This window comes from Perca flavescens, chromosome 22 (assembly GCF_004354835.1).
Source record: "Perca flavescens isolate YP-PL-M2 chromosome 22, PFLA_1.0, whole genome shotgun sequence".
Taxonomy (NCBI): domain Eukaryota; kingdom Metazoa; phylum Chordata; class Actinopteri; order Perciformes; family Percidae; genus Perca; species Perca flavescens.
In genome coordinates this window covers 10,586,530-10,606,383 of record NC_041352.1, presented here as the reverse complement: position 1 = coordinate 10,606,383, position 19,854 = coordinate 10,586,530, and the positions used below count along the sequence as shown (strand labels likewise).

General features: G+C 39.5%; 1 protein-coding gene across 4 annotated transcripts in view; it reads right to left on the bottom strand.

The window, feature by feature from the left end:
• phldb2b (pleckstrin homology-like domain, family B, member 2b) overlaps window positions 1-19,151 on the bottom strand; it is a 47,068-nt gene extending 27,917 nt beyond the window's left edge. For 3 of the 4 annotated variants that reach the window (XM_028569396.1, XM_028569398.1, XM_028569397.1), the window contains exons 1-6: window positions 18,743-19,151; window positions 10,572-10,628; window positions 10,251-10,374; window positions 8,147-8,245; window positions 7,275-7,358; window positions 266-385 (exon numbers count right to left, since the gene is read on the bottom strand). In XM_028569396.1, coding sequence (XP_028425197.1) covers window positions 266-385; window positions 7,275-7,358; window positions 8,147-8,245; window positions 10,251-10,374; window positions 10,572-10,628; window positions 18,743-18,775 — 517 coding nt within the window. In that variant the 5' untranslated portion in view covers window positions 18,776-19,151. Of the gene's footprint in view, window positions 1-265; window positions 386-4,681; window positions 4,895-7,274; window positions 7,359-8,146; window positions 8,246-10,250; window positions 10,375-10,571; window positions 10,629-18,742 lie in introns of those variants that run through there. The other variant, XM_028569399.1, reaches the window with a different exon arrangement.
• Window positions 19,152-19,854: the final 703 nt, after the last annotated feature.

The window sequence follows — 19,854 nt, the reverse complement described above, 5'->3', positions numbered from 1 at the left end:
ATGTCCGTGGGGACAGATGTTACATGAAGAGAACAGGCTGATGAAGAACTACTGGGGGAGATTGAGAACAGGTAAAAAGCAGAAAAAAATAGATGGAAGAGATGACGAAAAAAGGAGGGAGGTGGAAGATGAATTGCTGATGTGGGGGAACAAAGACAGAGAGGAGGATCAAAGAAAAAAGAACAGGTATCAAGTGCAGGTGGTTGGTCAGGGAAGGGGTTTAGCCTCCCTCTGTGTGTGTGTGTGTGTGTGTGTGTGTATATACCTGTGTTATAGGCTAAAGCTGACACAGGGCTCTTTTGTGGAAGCATGCTCTTCATTCTGCTTGCCTCCTCAGGATGGTTGAACCGGAAGAAATAGGACTTACCCAGACACAAGGAATAACCTGAAGAGAAAAAACCCAGACACACAGGGTAAAATTAGAGCTACAACTCATATTTATTGAAACAGAGGTTGAGTACTCTACATTCAGTGAGAGTGTAGTATAAACAAAATAGTGCAGACTTACTCACGGATAAAAAAAGTAATTAAAAACATATCATTCTTAGAATGTTTTAGTATAGCACAAGCATCAGAAATGCAGAATCTTGCAGAGCACAAAAAGAAACTAGACCATGGTGACATATACATTATGTAAACATCATCATACACTACTGTATGCATGAAGAGGCAGTTGTAAGTACAGATTTAAATTGGTATGAGCCCGGAGTATTTATTCACAGCCAGAAACACACTTGCACCCACTTGTGCACAGCCAGCCATTCCAGACCACAGTGTTTGCTCTGGCCATCAATTAGCCTGAGAGGGCCAGGTATTAAACAAGATGTCAGGGTCACAACCTCTGTAATACACACAGACAGCCACAGCTGTCCAAATACCTCAGAAGGGAAGGGAGAGAGACAGCAGTGCTGACACACACACATAGGAGACCTGACACAGGAAAAGTGAAAAAAGAAAGACAGAAAAAAGAAAACAAATGAAAAGACTACACGGATGCAAAAAAAGGGCAGCAGAGAAAATCACAAGAGTGGGTAATAAACAAGAGTTCCCCTCTCATTTGTCTGTCTTCTCTCACTCTCACACACACAATCTCTTTGCTCCATTCATTCAACACCCCCCCTCCCTCCCCCCCATTCAGATAAGCATTACAGTAAATCCCCACAATGTTAGCATGTGTGTGTAAAGGGCTAAAAAAGCACCTCCTTAATAGCTCCATTACAGTTACATCAGATTCCTTGGACCTGAAGTCAGTGAGGCAAGAGGGGGGATAGCGAGAGGGCGAACGAAAAAAGACTGAATGGAAAAATGTCTAAATTGTTTTTCTTTCTTTTCCCTTCTCTCATTCTCATCTCTCTTTAGCTCTGTTCTTTCTCATTCTCAACGTAATGTCCAGTTTCACCAACATCTCCACTAAAGGTGTTCCAAATTTGAGATTATAGTTTAGCTTAAAGAGGTCATGTCTGTCTAGAGACACTGCCTTTAGAGTGCAGATTCTTTGCCTTCAAAGCTGTAATTTCTCAGCACAGGGGGGGACCTGAGTGCACTGTGGTGAGATGGAGCTAACACCACACACATAAAAACAGTGTAAGAAATGTTTAGTCTACACAGCTGGACTGTGAACTTCTCAAATACACACACACACACACACACACACACACACACACACACACACACACACACACACACACACACACACACACACACACACACACACACACACACACACACACACACACACACACACACACACACACACACACACACACACACAGTGTGTGAGCATGATCTAATAATGTGTTTCTCATTGCTAAACATGTAATGTGTGTGTAGGTCTTCAAAATGTTGTGAAAGCTCTGTGCATCTGTGTGTGTGTGTGTGGGAACATGTCTTGTAACAGTGTCTTCCTAATGACTCACATTAACTCTCGGTATTTAGCAGAACATCAAACACACACAGGCATGTACACACGCACAAACTTTGCCAGCAGTCAGCCCTTGTAAAAATCTAATTTCCGATACCCTCAATAGCCTCGCCATGTGCTACCTTTAAAGTGGAGGGTAAAGTGTGTCACCCTGATTTGTTCACAGCCTCTACCCCTCCTGTCTATCTAATTACCTCTCAGTACTTCTTAGCTAACACAAAACCACTAGCTAATCCGCTCCTCCTTCAGCATGAACAAATACTAGCAGTATGAGAAAAAGAAAATAGGATGGAGAAATACAAAGGATTTTAAAATATAAAACCTGATGATTCAACTTGTATACCTCCTCTCACTCTTTCAGATACACACCTGGATTATTAAAATACCTAACCTTTTCCTAACCCTTATTCCTACAATCTATCGGTGATAAAAGTATAAGGGAACACAGAGAGTCTGCCACATCCAATCAAAAATCTTAACTGCTTGCTCGCAAACTAAATTTAAGTCTGCTGTCCTAAATAACTCATGCCCACCCACCTCTAACTACACACGCAAATACATACCATCCACAATAAACATGTTTAATCTCATTCACATGTTTACTTATTTACCAGCAAATTGAGTTTTCCTCCCACGTCAAAGCATGCACCCCCCCCCAACACACACATATGGACAGTCCTAATTTCCAACAAAACTGGAAATTAGTCTGTATACATTTATAGGATAATTTAAAGTTTGTGATCTACAAAGTCAGACCTCAAAGTCTTTGAGGACACAGATGTAGGAGCTGTATCATGTCTGGAGCCAATTTTTTGTTTCCACGGAGATCTGAGTGAACCAAACTACACTCTCACCACAATGTTATGGAAGGGGAAACTCAAATCTGTTTCTCTATTTGGTTAACATTAGTTGAGGAATTGCCAAATTGATACCATTAAGTCAGAATGAAAAATAAACCAATGACAAAGATTCCATGTCGAACACGTGCTAATTGTTTAGGTTTGAAATGCAAAGTAATCACGCACAATTGTCTGTAACCTCTGAATACAGTCAAAAAAAAAAAAAAAAAAACATTTGATTTTTATCAAAATGCATATTATTTGAAAAACCGGTTGCCTTCAAAATGTTGTAATGATCCCTTACATCGACATGGTACTGGACTAAAGCTGAATTTACTCATTCATGAAACGATGCATAAAAACACAAGGTCCCAGTGGGAGTGTAAATTGGCCTCAAAACCACAAATGAATGCTCTATGGGGCACAAGGGTCCAGCGGTAACATCATAAAAAAAACAGACTGGTCTTTCTCAGGGGAGTCGGTGTAGATTAGTTCAGTCACACACACACACACACACACACACACACACACACACACACACACACACCTGAGGACAATCACAGGTATACACTACTACACTACTATAAACAACATCTAATCTATCAGAAAGGAAAACACAAACACCATGCAAACGGATAACAAATGCTTTATTTCTTTTTCATCTAGTTTAGAATGTAAGTAAAAAACTAATTGAAAAAGAAATTGCTTGAGGCAGGCAGAAGAAAGACTTGTGAACACCATTACATCCCGGACAATGAAGCAGGTTTTGTTTTCAGGTGTCAGGTATCCTGACCACTGAGCCTGTCCTCACAGCCATAGGCTAGTTGTCTTCACGTGCACTCACACCAGTCTGTGAACTTGCCAGCTTATTCGTGCACACCAATGTAATTTCCATCAAAAAAGGTGGAGACAATATGCTACACCCAACAGGTTGCAACGGAATGACTCCAAAAGTTGGCTGCAAATAAGACATCAATCAAGACTTTCACCACTTGGTGGCTTTGATTGCACTGAGTAGCAGCACTGATTTGTTGTAATGGAACGCCTCCAAAAGTTGGCTGCAGATCAGAAATTTGACTTCTACCACTCAGTAGCTTGGATCGCATTGAGAAGCCGCACTGATTCACACCTCCACTCCTTAAACAATAAGCCATGTGAAGCTGTACTTTACATTTATGCCATTTAACAAAAAAAAAGCTAAAAGGCTAGGTTAAAAAGGAGCATCAAGTTATGAATAAAAACAAATAGAAATCTGTTCAGTTTAGTGCATTAGCATGTCCATTGATCTATGGGGACAGATGGGATTTAATTAGTATTTGTGATGGCTTCCATTGCAGCTAATAGGAATGAATTTTGATTTTTAAAAGGAAAATCAACAATATCAGCCAATGAACAAATGCTCTTAATAATGGCTGGTAAGGGTGGCCAACTCTGCTCATCATTTAAGTGTCATAACATAAAGCTTCATAATCTAATGTACTGATTGAGGAGAATAACATTACCCAACCTTCTGAGCATGTGAGTCTGGTTTCAAAACAGTGTGTTCATAAGACACATAAGTAAGTGATACTTTTGTGAATGTGAATTAGCCATCCTTAGCATCAGTGAGAGAGAGATAGAGGGAGGGAGAGAGAGAGAGAGAGCTTATCAAACACAATCACCTCATAGATAGATAGATATTATCTCCAAAGAAACTACCGTTACACTAACTTACTGCTGTAACGTTAATGTATTTAGCGTCGTAAGTACAATACACTAATGATTTCATTCAGAAAATAATAGGGTAAGCTATAGGCACAAAATGAAGTAACTCAAAAAGTTAAAGTGCGCCAAAACAGTGATTGGGTAAATGTAACGTGACTTTGTTACTTTTGTTAGAATAATTAACGTAACGTTAGCATAATAAAAGTCCTTTACAAACCTTTTGAGTCCCATTCAGTGAGCACGTATCACGACAAGAACAACTACTTTTACCCTTTTAACGTCTAACAAATTATCATGACAAGACCTCAAAATAACTTCTTCTAGAAATGTAAAACAAAACTTATAAAATGTAAAGCAAAACACTCCTGCCCGGTCCCTGTGTTGTTGTTGTTTGCCTCCCTCCTCAGATACGAGCCGTCTCCTCACCGGTCTTGACTCCGTGTGGAAGAAAGTTTACTGGTTTACCATCCACGAGTCTGAGTCCAGGACTGTACCAACTTTTTGTGAAAAGGGGTAAAAGGCTCATGATTTACGAGAGCAAACGATTTAAAATACTGTCGAGGAATCCAAAATCACTATTCAAAGTGTTGGACGACAAAAGGACAATTAAAAGAAAAGAAAACACGAGTGTAAGTAATTAAAACTATATGTAAACTAACAGCGTAATACTTTATCACCCCTATCTGTATTTGGTAGGTTCAAAGGCTATCAGACAGAGAGGTATTTGGTGGACGCCCCCTCAGTTTTTCTTTGTCTACCTACCTATTTTCTTTCTCTTTTCTTTGAAATACCTTAGACCAGTGTAACCCCAAGTAACTGGGCTATAGAGACTGATTTAAAAACCTTGATAAACTGGTGACTGGCATCTATTATAATTACAAACTAATTAATTTAAGAAGTAATACATTTAACTTCTGAGACAAAGCAACAGTAGAAAAAGGGCAGATAATAGATTTAGGGGTAGGCCTATGCCAGACAGACTGACTGGCTACAGAAAAAAGAGATTGGGAGGAAGTAAAGCAAATAAGAAACACTTTTTTTACTTTGTTCCCCAGCCTGATTCAAAGGTCTCTCCAAGTGTTTCTTGTTTCTTTTTAGATGCTTTGTTAACTCACTTATCTGCAAGCATTTTCAACACAACTTGAACCCATTGACAACTACTCTGTCTTTTATTGGGCAGATTGTGTGTATGTGTGAGAGAGAGAGAGAGAGAGAGAGAGAGAGAGAGAGAGAGAGAGAGTGGTCATTAGAGCAGCTTTGTTTTGTTCAGCAGCTAGATTTGCATTTGCTTTAGACCTGTGTGAATGCTGGGAGCTTGAGTTTTATGCCCAAACTCCATTTAAATATAAACTGAAATACAGGAATAGATCACATTAATAGTTTTGTGCATTAGAAAGAAGAAAGCCTGCATTTATACTGCTTGTCACTGTTGTTATTGCCACATTGCCAATGATTTCCATTGTCATCATTGGAAAGTTGTTATTATGCTGTATGAACCTATTGCTTTTCAACAAGTGACTTCCAGCTGTTCCAGTGAGTTACACGAGTGAAGCTGATGTGATTCCAGGTCAATCTCCAAAGTCCCAAATACAGAACAGATCACTTCCTAAACATAGCTAATCATCTCCAGACTGCTCTAGTGTGCCTGTGTGTGTGTGTCTCTGTGTGTGGTTAGACTAACTCAACCCAGAGCATCTGAGGCCAGTGGATATTCCTGAACGATGTTCTCTCTCTCTCAATAATTTTCCAAACCATGCCCTTTTGACTTTTTTTTAACCCCTTTTATATATCTTTCAGTCTTCTTCTCCAACCCTGCAACTTCACAATGCCCTGGCCTAGTGTGTGTAGATACACCAAGATGATGTCAATATTTGAATCAGCCAGGCACAGCGGGAAGATAAATAGGCCTGTCAATATTTAACTTAAAATGACCAGGCCACACAGGACACAATGGAAAGGAGAAAAGGGTACACAGAAAGGATGGATTCATGGAGAGGGACAAGAAAGGGCAAAAACAGTGAAAAATGGAGAGCTCTGCAACTGAGTAAATCCAGAAAAAATGGGAATTTAGGAGAAGAGCGAGGGCAGACGAGAGATAAACAGATCAAGATACTTACAGACAAAAAACAGACATTTGGGCAGGGGTGGACAGAAAAATAAGAAGAGAAATGCTTTAGAATTTGGGAGGATTCTCTGTCTGTGCGTGTGTGTTTTGCAAGTTTTATGCAGTCTCCTATAACACAATTCTATGTGCAGTATATGCTCTGCAGTTGCTGGAAGCTGTGACTCACTGTAGCAACTAGCTGTTCCAAACCACAGTGAATTAAACCAAACCAGAGGTACACACACATGCACTACATCATTCAAAAAACTTACACAAATATCGTGGGAATGCTCACACACACATACACACACACACATACATAGGTCTATACATTTATGTGAAAAAAACACACACACAAACTATACACCATGTTGTTTCCATGCATAACATCAGCACAATGTTAACTGTGCCCATATGACTCATACACAAACCGAAAGGAATGCAAGTTAACCAAACCACAAACTAATCACTCTCTCTCTTTCACACACACACACACACACACACACACACACACACACACACACACACACACACACTCAACAATACCTATTTTATTGACCAGTAGGTGGCAATATATCAAAGCGTGTACACACTGTGCTGGTTTTGTGCAAGCAAGTCAAACCAATGGACAGTAGTAGGGTATTCTCTGAAAGTAAACTGAGCTATACCATGTGTGTATGAGTGTGTGAGTGTGTGTGTATCTTACCCTGTGTGAGTGGTGTGGGCACAGTGACCTGTACTCCATCCAGACTGCAGAGGTGACCACAGGGGTCCAGGGTCACCACCCCTCCTGTGTTACAGGTAATGATGAGAACATAGGAGTTCAGTAATAGATACCTTCAGTCCAAAGTAAAGCAACTGCAAATTGCTACATCATCATTTACTCAAAAGCACTTTCCCCATTGAAAGATGACTCCTAACTACACTACCAATTTTAATTATAACATACACACAAAGGCATGCTATTTATATCGTCACTACGAGGCTTTTGTCCACATGGTTAGCGTAGTAATTATACAGGATGTATCACAAAGGAACAAAAAAACATCAAGAGTGTAATCCATCACTCTGCTATTCCCTGTCTCTTCAAAGATAATTGTCTTTCATTCACACAATACATTGACAATGTTCTGAAAGATATTCAGCTTAAGAGTTCACTCAAAAAAGTATTGTTTTTTTTAAACAAATTAAAGATTGTGCCAGTGTTATTAGGTCATTGTAATGGATTAATTTGCAAGGTTTGGTTTATTACTCACTGAGATGGTATTACTGTAAGCAGATAATCTCTTTACAAGTTTGACAAAATATTTTTTAAATTTTGTAATCTCACTTTATTGGCAGATTTGTTTTCAGTAGGTGCACTATTAACAAAAGTAACATTTTAAGATTATAAACTACACTAAGCTAATTAAAAGCCTGGTTGGTTAAAGGAGGTGCCATTGGCCCTTGCACACTCAGCAATGTAAAGATGCAAATTCTAGTACATACTTCCAGTCATGAAAATATAAGAGAACTGTGTTAATTCAGAGGCCTGCCAATATTATGAAATCATTTCATAGAAAGTGAACTGACATCAACCTTCATTAATGATGACACAGTGCTCTGCCTCGATGCCAGAACCCTGGATAGTGATATCTTGAGGAATAGGAGCATCTTCTCGGCCTATGCGGGTCACCCCTGGAACATCAAGCAATATGCATAAATCAGGAAAATTAAAACTTTTTTTTTTAATTATAATTAGGCTTGATAGTGTCATTGTGTGGATCTGCTTGTCTCTGTGGAAACCATAGACAACATCTTTACAAGTAAAACAAATGCAAAAATGCATGTCTTTTTGAACCATATGGGTGGTCTGTGATACTGTATTATTAATTTAATTCTTCTTCACTGGACACATTTTGGAGAAAAATAGACCCACAGTTCTCCTAAAGTAGCTTGTTCACATTGTTGGCATTCCTCACTGAAATGGAAGGGCGTACACCAAGCTGGAAAATGTGTGGCAATGTGGTAGAGGTTATGCAAGAAACATAATGTAAAATGTTCCAATGCTGACTTTAGCATCACAATCAGCCTTTGGACTTATTTCTAAAAGGTTTACCTATCATTGTAATGCCATCCACTGTGTAATACTGTAAAACATTTTGTTCCAAAGTGGCACACTTAACGTTAAAGGAGAAACCAACCAGTGTATCTGCATTACCGTGGACCTATTTTATACAGTACACAGTATGTGGATGAATGGCTTACTACAGTTAATAATTTGTCATACTGACCGCAGCTTCATTTGAAAAGTGAATAAATCCATCCACTTTTTTCACTGCACTGTTCTCAAAGCTGAGAGGAGGCAAAACAAAAAAGTGTCTGTCTCTCTGCATTAGGAATATAATGAGAGCTTTGTGATCCGCACAAGACAAGTTAACTCTACAAGTGTATGTGAGAGGCACCAGTGTTATCTAAGGACAAATACTCACTACATTTTAATGCATATAATCTGATGTCACTCAGTTTGTATTAGTATTCCATCTACTGTCTGCAGGCTATGGAATTCTAATCAGTTGTACACGCGTCTCTCACTTTATCATGTAGATCTCCCTATCTTTGCCCCCATCTCTTTTTGCTATCATGTGTTAGGCCAACTAACTGGAATAGCAATTAAGCTATGGCTCCTGTGGCTTGCTGATCTGATGAATGTGTGTGTGTGTGTGTGTGTGTGTGTGTGTGTGTGTGTGTGTGTGTGTGTGTGTGTGTGTGTGTGTGTGTGTGTGTGTGTGTGTGTCTGTGTGTGTGTATGAAAGAGAGTGATTGAGGGAGAAGGAGTGCAAGACACCTGTGGACGGCTGTTGATATATAAACTATAAATTAGACCACCATTTTGTCACCATAACTATCCTGTGTATGTGCATCATGTGTGCCAATATTAGCAATATGCAATTTGTTGAATGAAAAATAGCTTGAACGTATTTGAATACAACAGTGTGGATTTCAGTCTCTCAGTTTAATTTAATGGGTGCTTTCTCTCTGCTGTAGTAGACACTGTCAAGACACCATGTTGTGTGAGTCATCTTTGTTTTATAGCTTCTGGGTTCAGTCTGTTAGTGCACTGTTTTCCTCCATTTTTGTATGGTTAAATGTGGGTTCAGTTTGCGCACTAGGTAATTTTCATCCCCAATGACAATGACAATAAATAACCAGGGATGTGGATGTAGTAATTTGTTTAAATATGTGTTTTCTTCAGTCCAAGGGAGCCATGTGGGAGGAAGTAGTGTTGGCTCCTTGTCTTGACTTTATTGCAAGCCAGCATAGAGTATCACTTTCCCCTACTGTAGCTCCCGCACACACACTTCTCCGGTAACCATGGACATTAAGCGATTAGTGGGCAAAAAGAGGGGAGAAGTGAAGCGGGAAAAGGCAGGGAAACAAAGGGAGAAGGGGAAGGGAGGGAACAGGAAAGGTGTGGACAGCTTGACATGACTTGTGACAAATTAAGTTAATTTAAAAACTCCATGATCCTGGGCATTGGGAAGAGAGGAGAAGATGTATGACCTGGTAATCCTAACTCATGTAATGTGTGCTTCTATGCTCAGTGTGTGTATGTGTGTGTGTGTGTGTGTGTGTGTGTGTGTGTGTGTGTGTGTGTGTGTGTGTGTGTGTGTGTGTGTGTGTGTGTGTGTGTGTGTCTTACCTTCTTTTAGTGGCAGCAAGGTGATTGCTACACTGAGCCTCCCGCTGCCCAGGCTCACCAGATGAGGCGTGGCTGTCTGGACCTTCAGCCCCTTCCCTGTGTCAATTAGGTCCAGAGGTGGAGACTACAAGCATCATTCAGAGTGGAAAGGTCATTTTGACAGTAAATATATGCATCATATTAGTATATAAGGGTTTTGAAATACTGTAATATTTCATAATTTGCTGATAAATGTGTGTGTGTGTGTGTGTGTGTGTGTGTGTGTGTGTGTGTGTGTGTGTGTGTGTGTGTGTGTGTGTGTGTGTGTGTGTATTCTCTCACTTTGGGTTCAACTGGTGACATCTGATCTGACTCAGGTTGGAACATCATCTCAGAGTCCTGCAGTATGGATGAGAGAGAAGTGAAAATCAGCTCAGACTATAAATATAATTATCATTTATCCATGATAGTATTTTGTGTTCTGTTTTGAATCATGTTTTTAGATCCATATATATATATATATATATATATATATATATATATATATATATATATATATATATATATATATATATATATATATATATATATATATATATATATATATATATATATATATATATATATATATATTTCAGTATCTTGTATTTCTTTATATGTACTCAGGTCTCCCTTAAAAATGACATGTTAATCTCAACGGGCGTACCTGAATACATACACACACATCCAGGTACACAAATATCCTGTACATGTAAGCAAACACAATATAGACATACACGAGTAGGGTCAAAAAAGTACACAAAAGTTGCACACATCTGCACCAATGATTATGCCCATACATAGCTAAAGTTGGCTGCTCCCACATGGGAGGAACTCTCTGTGTGAAAGTGTTCCAAGGGGAAAATACCACTAGAGAGAAAACACACACACACACACACACACACACACACACACACACACACACACACACACACACACACACACACACACACACACACACACACACACACACATACATAATCTGGTTTGCAGTGGTAAAAACTGGTAGAAATGTTCCATGAAAGCAGAGTTCCCAGTTTCCAGTTAAATGACCTGTATGCCCAAGGCTTTGGTCTAGAGCAAGATACTATCTTGACATCGTTCAGATGGCCTTAAATTGGTAAAAACATTCATGGTTTCCAAAGGGATGATTCCTAATATTTTGGTAACCCCTGACCTCTCCTGTGGTGCCAACATTTCAATTTGTTCACACAAAATGTGAAAATATAATGGAAAAATGTTGATGAAATGAGTTAATTCATGCTCCCCAGAATATGGGCCTTTTCCATTTTGGAGACTCCGTAGGCTTTCCTCTTGTGCCACCAGTCAAATGCCCACATATGTCATAATCTAAAAGGCAGATAGTGCTTATCACATTCATGTTCTCAAGGAAATAAGCGTGTTAAATTAAGCATTTTTATCAAGTGTTCACCTTAGGACAAACCTCAGAGCAGCAATAGCATCAGTATACTGTTTGTTTCGTTCAACACATTGTGGGGTGTAATACACATTTCAGACTCTAGGGGCCACTAGTGGGGCTTTAGTGTCATGATTATTCTTATATTGTATTAGTTGACAGTGGAGTGGAAAAAAACATTTTAAGGGTGGGAATAAGTAGGAAGCCATGAGAAAATTCTGAAATAGCAGGGCAGGATTAGACTGGCATATAAGGAAGAGAATGATAAACTATAAAGAGGAATGAAAACAGTGCGAGATAAAAGGAAACAAAATCCAAAAATGACTCAAAAATGTGTGTGTTTGAGTAAACACACTCAGATCCAGTGCCAACGACAACCCCTGAAGCACCCTACAATTCAATAAAGGAAAAACAGTCTCACTTCTATTTGCGTGTGATTACACACCCATTCAACGGCACACACACACCCAGATGGATGAGTGAAATGCTTCTCACCAAAGCAGAGATGATTACAGCATATGGGAAACCACCCCAACCACATCTCCTTTTCCAACTTCTGTCACCTCCTTTCCTCTCTTCCTCTTCTCTCTCCATGTTATTCTGTAATAATCCTGATTTAACATACATTATCCACCTCACACAGTTTTCACATTTAGTATCCAGGTTGTTGTCAATGCTTGCGCTCTTCTATTTCTTCAACTGTTTGTCCAACTCTCCAACCTTCTTCCCCCTCTTCTTCCTGTCTTTTTCTTTATTTCTCCTTATGTCCCATCGCACTGCCTTTTTTAATCTCACTCTCCTCTTTTTTCCTTCTTTCCTCCAATCACCAGCAGAGGAAGTACAAATCAAAGTCAGCTTCTTACCATTTCCTCTAATTCAGCCCCAACTTCCTTTCTGAGGTCACTTCCTTTGCTGCTTTGACACCCTCATTGCCTTTAAACCTACAGTCTATGCTTTAAACTCTCTCTCTCTCTCTCTCTCTCTCTCTCTCTCTCTCTCTCTCTCTCTCTCTCTCACACACACACACACACGCACGCACGCACATACGTACGCACGCTATTCTTTGCAAATCAGCCACCCTTGTAACCCCTATGCACACACAACAATCCACATATAAAGTCACGCATCAGTTCTTTTTGTTATCGCATGAAGATGTGAGGCCACACATTCCACTGATGTTTTTAAGTTTTATTACTATTGTAGACAAAACAAACCCACAGTGTATGATGGCAACATCAGCTGGATAAATGCATAGGTGCTACAGAGATGAAAGATGAAAAATGGAGATCAAAAGCTGATTCAAAGTTCAATGGGGACTGTTTTGAGAATAATGACAAGCCAAGTTTTTGCTCACACTTCCTGTTTGTCTTTTCCCACCTCTTTTACTCTTCCATTCTGCCAGAATATTCTTTGCCAGGTGAGCTTAACTGGGCAGGTTAGGACAAGTCTTTGGCCACGCTGTGCTCTAGTTTAAGCAGAGCGGCGAGGTGTGTCAACCCCCATTCTAGATTTTCAGATTTCAGCTCTGGCATTCTGAGGGTTCTTCAGTCTCCACAATCTCTAATCACCAGACCTGATGCTATCAGGGCCTCTGGATTTAGAGAGCTCAAGTATTGAGATTACTGCATGGTCTAGGTATTAGCAGGTTTATAGATAAACTTATAAACACACAAATATACTTGTAAAGACCTTTGCTGATATTTCCCTAGCCTTTAAAGCTGCTCTAATAAATATCTTATAATTGAAATGTGAAATGTGAAAGGGATCACGTGTTGCGACGATTCCTCTTTTATAGTTCTTTTTACTGAATTTTACAATGCACACAGACTCAAAACACACACAAAAACAAAACAACAGAAAACAACATTCCCACCTAACTCGATGAATTGAAATGACTCTAGTTAATAGAGGAACGTGCAACGTAGTATGCAAAAATATCAGTGTACACAATACAAAGACAGAATGCAAGACATTTAGTATTGCAAAGTGAAGTTGAGATACGAAAAGTCAGAAACAGGACTCCCAATGAATGCCAATCTTGCTCTGTTGCTGGATTTAGGCAATGGGTTTTATAAGGTAACTAGAAGGGCCTTCTGAGAGTGCAGACCTTGGCCAAATCATGCCATATTTTTAACATTATTAATCAGTATGAATAGTCCCAGTTGGGAACTTATTTATAAATGCAGCACAAATGCCCTATCTCGCAATGATAACAAAAGTGAAAAATGATTGTGTATCCGCTCTGTGATTCGGATCCAACCCAAAATTGAATGGGTTCTTCCTTGGCCTGTTAACTGTTAACATTAACTTGACAAGGTGTCACAATGCCATTACAGCTACAATGTAGATTGATGGCAGAATATTTTATAATCTATGTGAATAATTAGTATCAGGTTCAGGTAACAAGTAACATATGAGGCAGAGTGAGAGAAAGATAGTCCAGTAGACTAAACTTCGACATTTCATCACAAACTAACTCCTGATATGGAATGGAAGGTATTTTTTTTTCCATTTATGGGAAAATATATTAAATGCACAGCCCTGACCTTCTTTTAATACTAAATATAATCTGAAATATTTTGTACACCTGAACTAACACTTTCAATAATTAAAGACCAGCTAAAACAACTTCATACATTTTTAAAATCACACAGACACAAGTACAAGAAAGAGCATGTACACACAGCACACAGTCTCTCTTTGATCCCATCTGTAGAACAGCTGAGTCTCCCCAACAAACCTTTGCCCTTCATCACAGATAGAGATAGAAATATGGGGTGATGGAAAGAAAAGAGAGAGAGAGAGAGAGAGAGAGAGAGAGAGAAAGTGATGGAAGATAGAGAGAGGACTCATAAACCTAGGACAGACCAAGCATTCTCGGACTGTTTCATCTCATCCTTTTTACTTTCTTCATCCTCTGCTTTCATTCCTCTGTCCAGTCCCTCCTCTGTTTGAATTTCCTCTACATCTGTTTTGTCTTTCTCTCTGTTGCAATTACCCTCTGCATTTTTGTTCTTGTCAGCTTTTTGATGCATGCTGCATTCTCATAACCCCATCTCAGGACATCTCAGTATGTTGTTAATGCCAATGATTTGGAACAGATTTTAGTGCACTAGTTGGGATGGTTAAGTCACTTGTGTGTGTGTGTGTGTGTGTGTGAGTGTGTATGTCTGTGTGTGTGTCTGACAAGTAAACTCATGATCTTGGGTTAAAGGTCCCATGGCAGGACAATTTCACTTTATGAGGTTTTTTTAACATTAATATGAGTTCCCCCAGCCTGCCTATGGTCCCCCTGTGGCTAGAAATGGTGATAGGTGTAAACCGAGCCCTGGGTATCCTGCTCTGCCTTTGAGAAAATGAAAGCTCAGATGGGCCGATCTGGAATCTTCCCTTTATGTCGTCATAAGGGGAAAGGTTACTACCCCTTTCTCTGCTTTGCCCGCGTAGAGGCGCCCAGAGAGCGAAGCATGGCAGTTGGTAAAGGCCACACCCCCATCCTCCACCTTGCCCCCCCCCTCTCCTCCTCAATAGCATTTAAAGCTACAGACACAGAAATGGCACATCCTAAGGAAAGCTCATTGTGGGACTGGCTCTAGTGGCTGTAATTCTGCACCAAGGCTGAATTTTGGGAAAGAGACTTCAGATACAGTATTAGGGGACCACTAAGGCCTATATAAAAGCATCCAAAAAGCAGCATGTCATAGGACCTTTAAAATAAAGATAGATAATGTGGCATTTTCGGTCTGTAACTCACTGAATGTGCAGACAGAATTCTCTTATTTGCAATGCTTGAAATAGTGTTCAAGAAATTGCGGGTATCTTGGAGTTGTGAGCGGAGTTAAGCTATTACTGTAAGATTAGGCTACCAACATTTATAACAATATAAAACAGAAAGCACAGAAGGGTGCAACAGACAAATAATCATTATTATTCTTTTCTACTTTTAATGCAGATTTTCTATGTTAGCCATCTGCTTCTTCTGACCATGTGTCTACTTTATTGAAGTAGCATACATTGGCTTTAGGCTAGAGGGTGTTTCAAGGGAGGCAGCTCCTCAACATGATATATAGGCTGGGGGTAAAAACCTGACCAACCAATGGAGATGATGGTGGGAATAATGATACATCTTGCTACAGTCAAGGTGACTGTTAAGATGGCTGGAGACTTGCTACATAAATAAAAGTTACCTGGTGGAAACAAAATGACTCAATGGGTGTTAAAACAACCAATGATTTCCAAAATGCTGGTTTTGGAAATGTTTTCCATGTTTTGGGGTTTTGCAAACAAAAATTTGTGATGTAGAATGAAATATGTGATTGTAGAGTATACATTAAGTCAATGTATAGTGTCATATGGTGCGATTGTGCATGTCAGCTCCTTAATCAGTAACCCAATTTCCCAAATTGTTAAGAATAACACTTTCTTCTTTCTTCTAATTTGCTCTCAGTCCCATCTCTGTCTATTTACTTTTAAATATCACCTGTATAGTATTTGTTTAAAAATGCTGTCTTCCCACCTGATTTTCTTTCTCATGCCCTTAATGTGTTTTATCTGCTATTTAAGCTTTAACAGCTGTGTCTTTTTACTCCTGTTGCACTCCTCTCTCTGGCTCTATCTCTCTCTTTCTCCATCCCTCTGTCTCTCACTAACATACCCTCCCCTTACATTCCATCATTACCCTCTCCTCCTCCCACCTGACAAAGCCAGCATTGTATCACAGATGCTGTTTAATATGGAGTCCCTCTCTCTGTGTCCCTCTTAAAGAGCAACTCATAGGGCTAAACAGGGTTATCTTCCTCCCTTCTCTTCACTACACTCTATATTTTGTGTGCAATAATGTCTTCAAGGCAACTTTAAGTAGTTTAATACATGCCTTACACATGCATACACACCATAGACGACGACATCGCCACACACACACAACACACGTGCAGTATCGTTTTGGGCATACAATACTGCTCTTCTCTGTCACTGGTCCATACAATAAACTCTTAAATTTACTTCATTGTGTGTGGATGCATGTGTTTGTGTCTATGATTGTGTGTTTCCCTGCATGTGTGTGTGTGTGTTTGTGTGTTTGGTGAAAACTCTGCAAGCTGATTAACACAACTTGACCTTGAACTGCTGCTAAAACACAACAAACATCCACAAGCATTGTTCTCCAACTCAAACTCTCTCACACTCCAATAAGCTTTTTTTCCCCGTATCGTTTACCGAAATGTAAGATCCTCACAGGAAAGAAAGTCCATTGTTATTGCAGCTGACTTAAAATTGGAGGAAATCTAACTTGAATTTCTATTGAGGGTGTGTGTGTGTGTGTCTTTGCAAAGAAAAGCCCAGATTACCTTGACTGCCATATGGAGGGGATCAACTCATGTTTGGATTTCTGAGGGGGCGGATATGACAGAGAGACATGGAGGGACAGTGAGCTGGTAGAGGGACAATATAACCCACATTAGTAACATAGCACAAATGTTGAAATAAACTAACTGCTGGATAGAAAAGAAAAGAAAAGAATTCGGCAGAAAGATGGACCTGGAGATAATAAGAAAAACAAACTGAGCAAGCCGGAGAAACAAAAGAAAAGGAAATGGATAAAAGCAAACACTCAAGAATCCAAGATAAAGAAAAAAGATTAATGGACCAAAAAAAAAGTTTCCCCAAGTTGCACCACTGGCCTCCAAACAAAATGTGATCCTATACTGCACTTTTCACAATCCAAGCATAAAAACACATACACAGTACATACTTGTGGAGGAACTCTTAACAACACAGCGTAGAAATATAATTAGCTTCAGCACACAAAAGTATTGGTATGTTGAGTCCTTGTGACAGAACGGTTGTATCCTTCTGGTTTCCACATCATGACCAGAGCCAACTTGACAGGTATAATGGTTTTAACATTAGCTAATGACACCACATATGGATATTTGAACTTGTAGCAAGTTTGAATTAGTCTCTCTGATGTAATACTCTCTTCACTATTTTAAAGAACACACAGATGTGTTGCTATCTGGGTAACGTGCTGTGGTTAGACCCACCAAAGACAAATCCAAAGCCTAACAATTACACTAGGATCCAGAGCCATAATATGAAGCGTGCAACTTGTTTCCACATAACTGACAAGACCAACTCCGCATGACAAGTGTAACATTGTATACCACACTGGGAAATGGAAGGTATTAAGATGTCAGATCAATTTAGTTACGCAGGGCCCGGTTAATACCACCCCTTAACACACTCACATACCACAGACATGCCTCATCTTCCTCAATCTGACATTTGAAAGAGGTGGTAAGTCTTGGTCTGCGTCCTTAAATGTGTTGGTTAATTTCCAAGTTAGGTCACATGATTGGCTGCATTAGAGGGGAAGTGACATGCAGTCCTTCAATGAACTCATGGAAGCAAGAACAAGTCATCTGAGTTGTGGAAAGATTTAGGTGTACCAGCTTGTGCCATGATCGGAACCACTTATATCAAAGATATTCTCAAGGTTTGTTTGTGTCAAATGTGGGACTATGCTCCTATTCACACACTAACATACATGATCCTATATCTACCATTCATAATCAGCCAAAACACTGCTCTGATTTCTCTTCTTATAGACCTCATATCACTGCATTTTTATAGTGGCCAATGGTATGATAAATATATTTAAATAATAAAATAGCCAATGGGCTAATTACAAAAAATATAATATTCCAATTTGAACGTCTAGGTCATCAAGTATGTGCATATTTTTTTATGTTTATCTTCAGTGGAATCACATAACACGCCTATATTTCCATGTTAATCAGTAGCCCAGAAACAAACAAAACTTCCCCTGTATGTTGTTTGCTGAGAACAAAATCTGGAATTAAAGTCGGATTTAAGATTTACACAGCTCACTTCAGAAACAAACACTGTAACAACTCCCTGAGCTGTGGATTAAACACCAGGGGCCATGAAAGAGTTTACATCAGGCTAAACTTCCTAATTTAGAAACACACATTTGGATCATAAAAAAACCCAAGTCAATTCTGTAGTTTTCCCCCCCACATAAAAAAAACACGCTTACCATTATTGAAGCGGGACAGGCCACTTGTGTCATTGTGCAGAAAAGGACGCAATTACGCAACTGCTCCAAGATCCCGAAAATATTCTGTCACTGCTGCCTTTGCTGTGATCACAGTCTCTTTCTTGACAGCGAAAACATTCCCTGTGCAGCATGAGCAACCTGTGGATTGCCTAGGAGATACTTTAAATCATCTGTCACATTCACACACACCGGCACATACAAACGCACACACGCTCCAAACGTACACAAACGTAAAAAGCCGGCGGCCTTCAGCCAACTGCGACGTTTGGAGGAATGCAGCAACAGCTGGAAGTGGAGCTGGAGAGAGAACAAGGGGAGGGAGTCTCTCTCTCTCTCTCTCTCTCTCAAACACACTGACACACACAGAGCATAATGTGCAGGTGCTAACAGACCACCTACACTTGACCTCTCATTCTCACTGGCTCAAAGAGAGAAGCCTTTAGGCTGACCCAGAGAAGGAGAAAAGGGGAGGAGCATTCTTTCAGACCTACTTGGCAGCAATGATAAGAAACCACGATAAGAAGCATGTTTAGCTAATGATATTACAACAGGAATGCAGGCTAGTCTTCATTCACATGACACAATGCAGTAGAAATACTGCAGACTGGTGCTAAAATAAACTGGCACAAATCATATCATGCAGCAGGCACTTGGATCCAGTGACTAATGATGAAGGTTAAGAAACCTTCCCTTGTGAGAAAAAAAACCTATAACTCAAATGTACGAATGAGATGTATATTAACACAGTATGGGTTAATGGGAACATTAACAATCTACACATAAAACACAAAAATAACAAAAACAAAAATGCATGAATTATACTTGCTCTCCAATTACCAGTAAAAACATCCTTAGCCTTAACTAAGTATTGATGGTGGAGCTGATGTATTTTTTGCTACAGAATTATATTCCATAACATACCTCAGGGGCAGACCCAATGTGAACGCCCCCCTGATAAGGACACAAACAGTCAAGTTTATTGGCAGATTTAACAAAGTTGTGTAGGGAAAAAATTTCATTTGTACAATTATCTTCATTTTCACCAAAATATCTGTGTTTCCACAATGAAAACACATAATGTTGAAATGTGC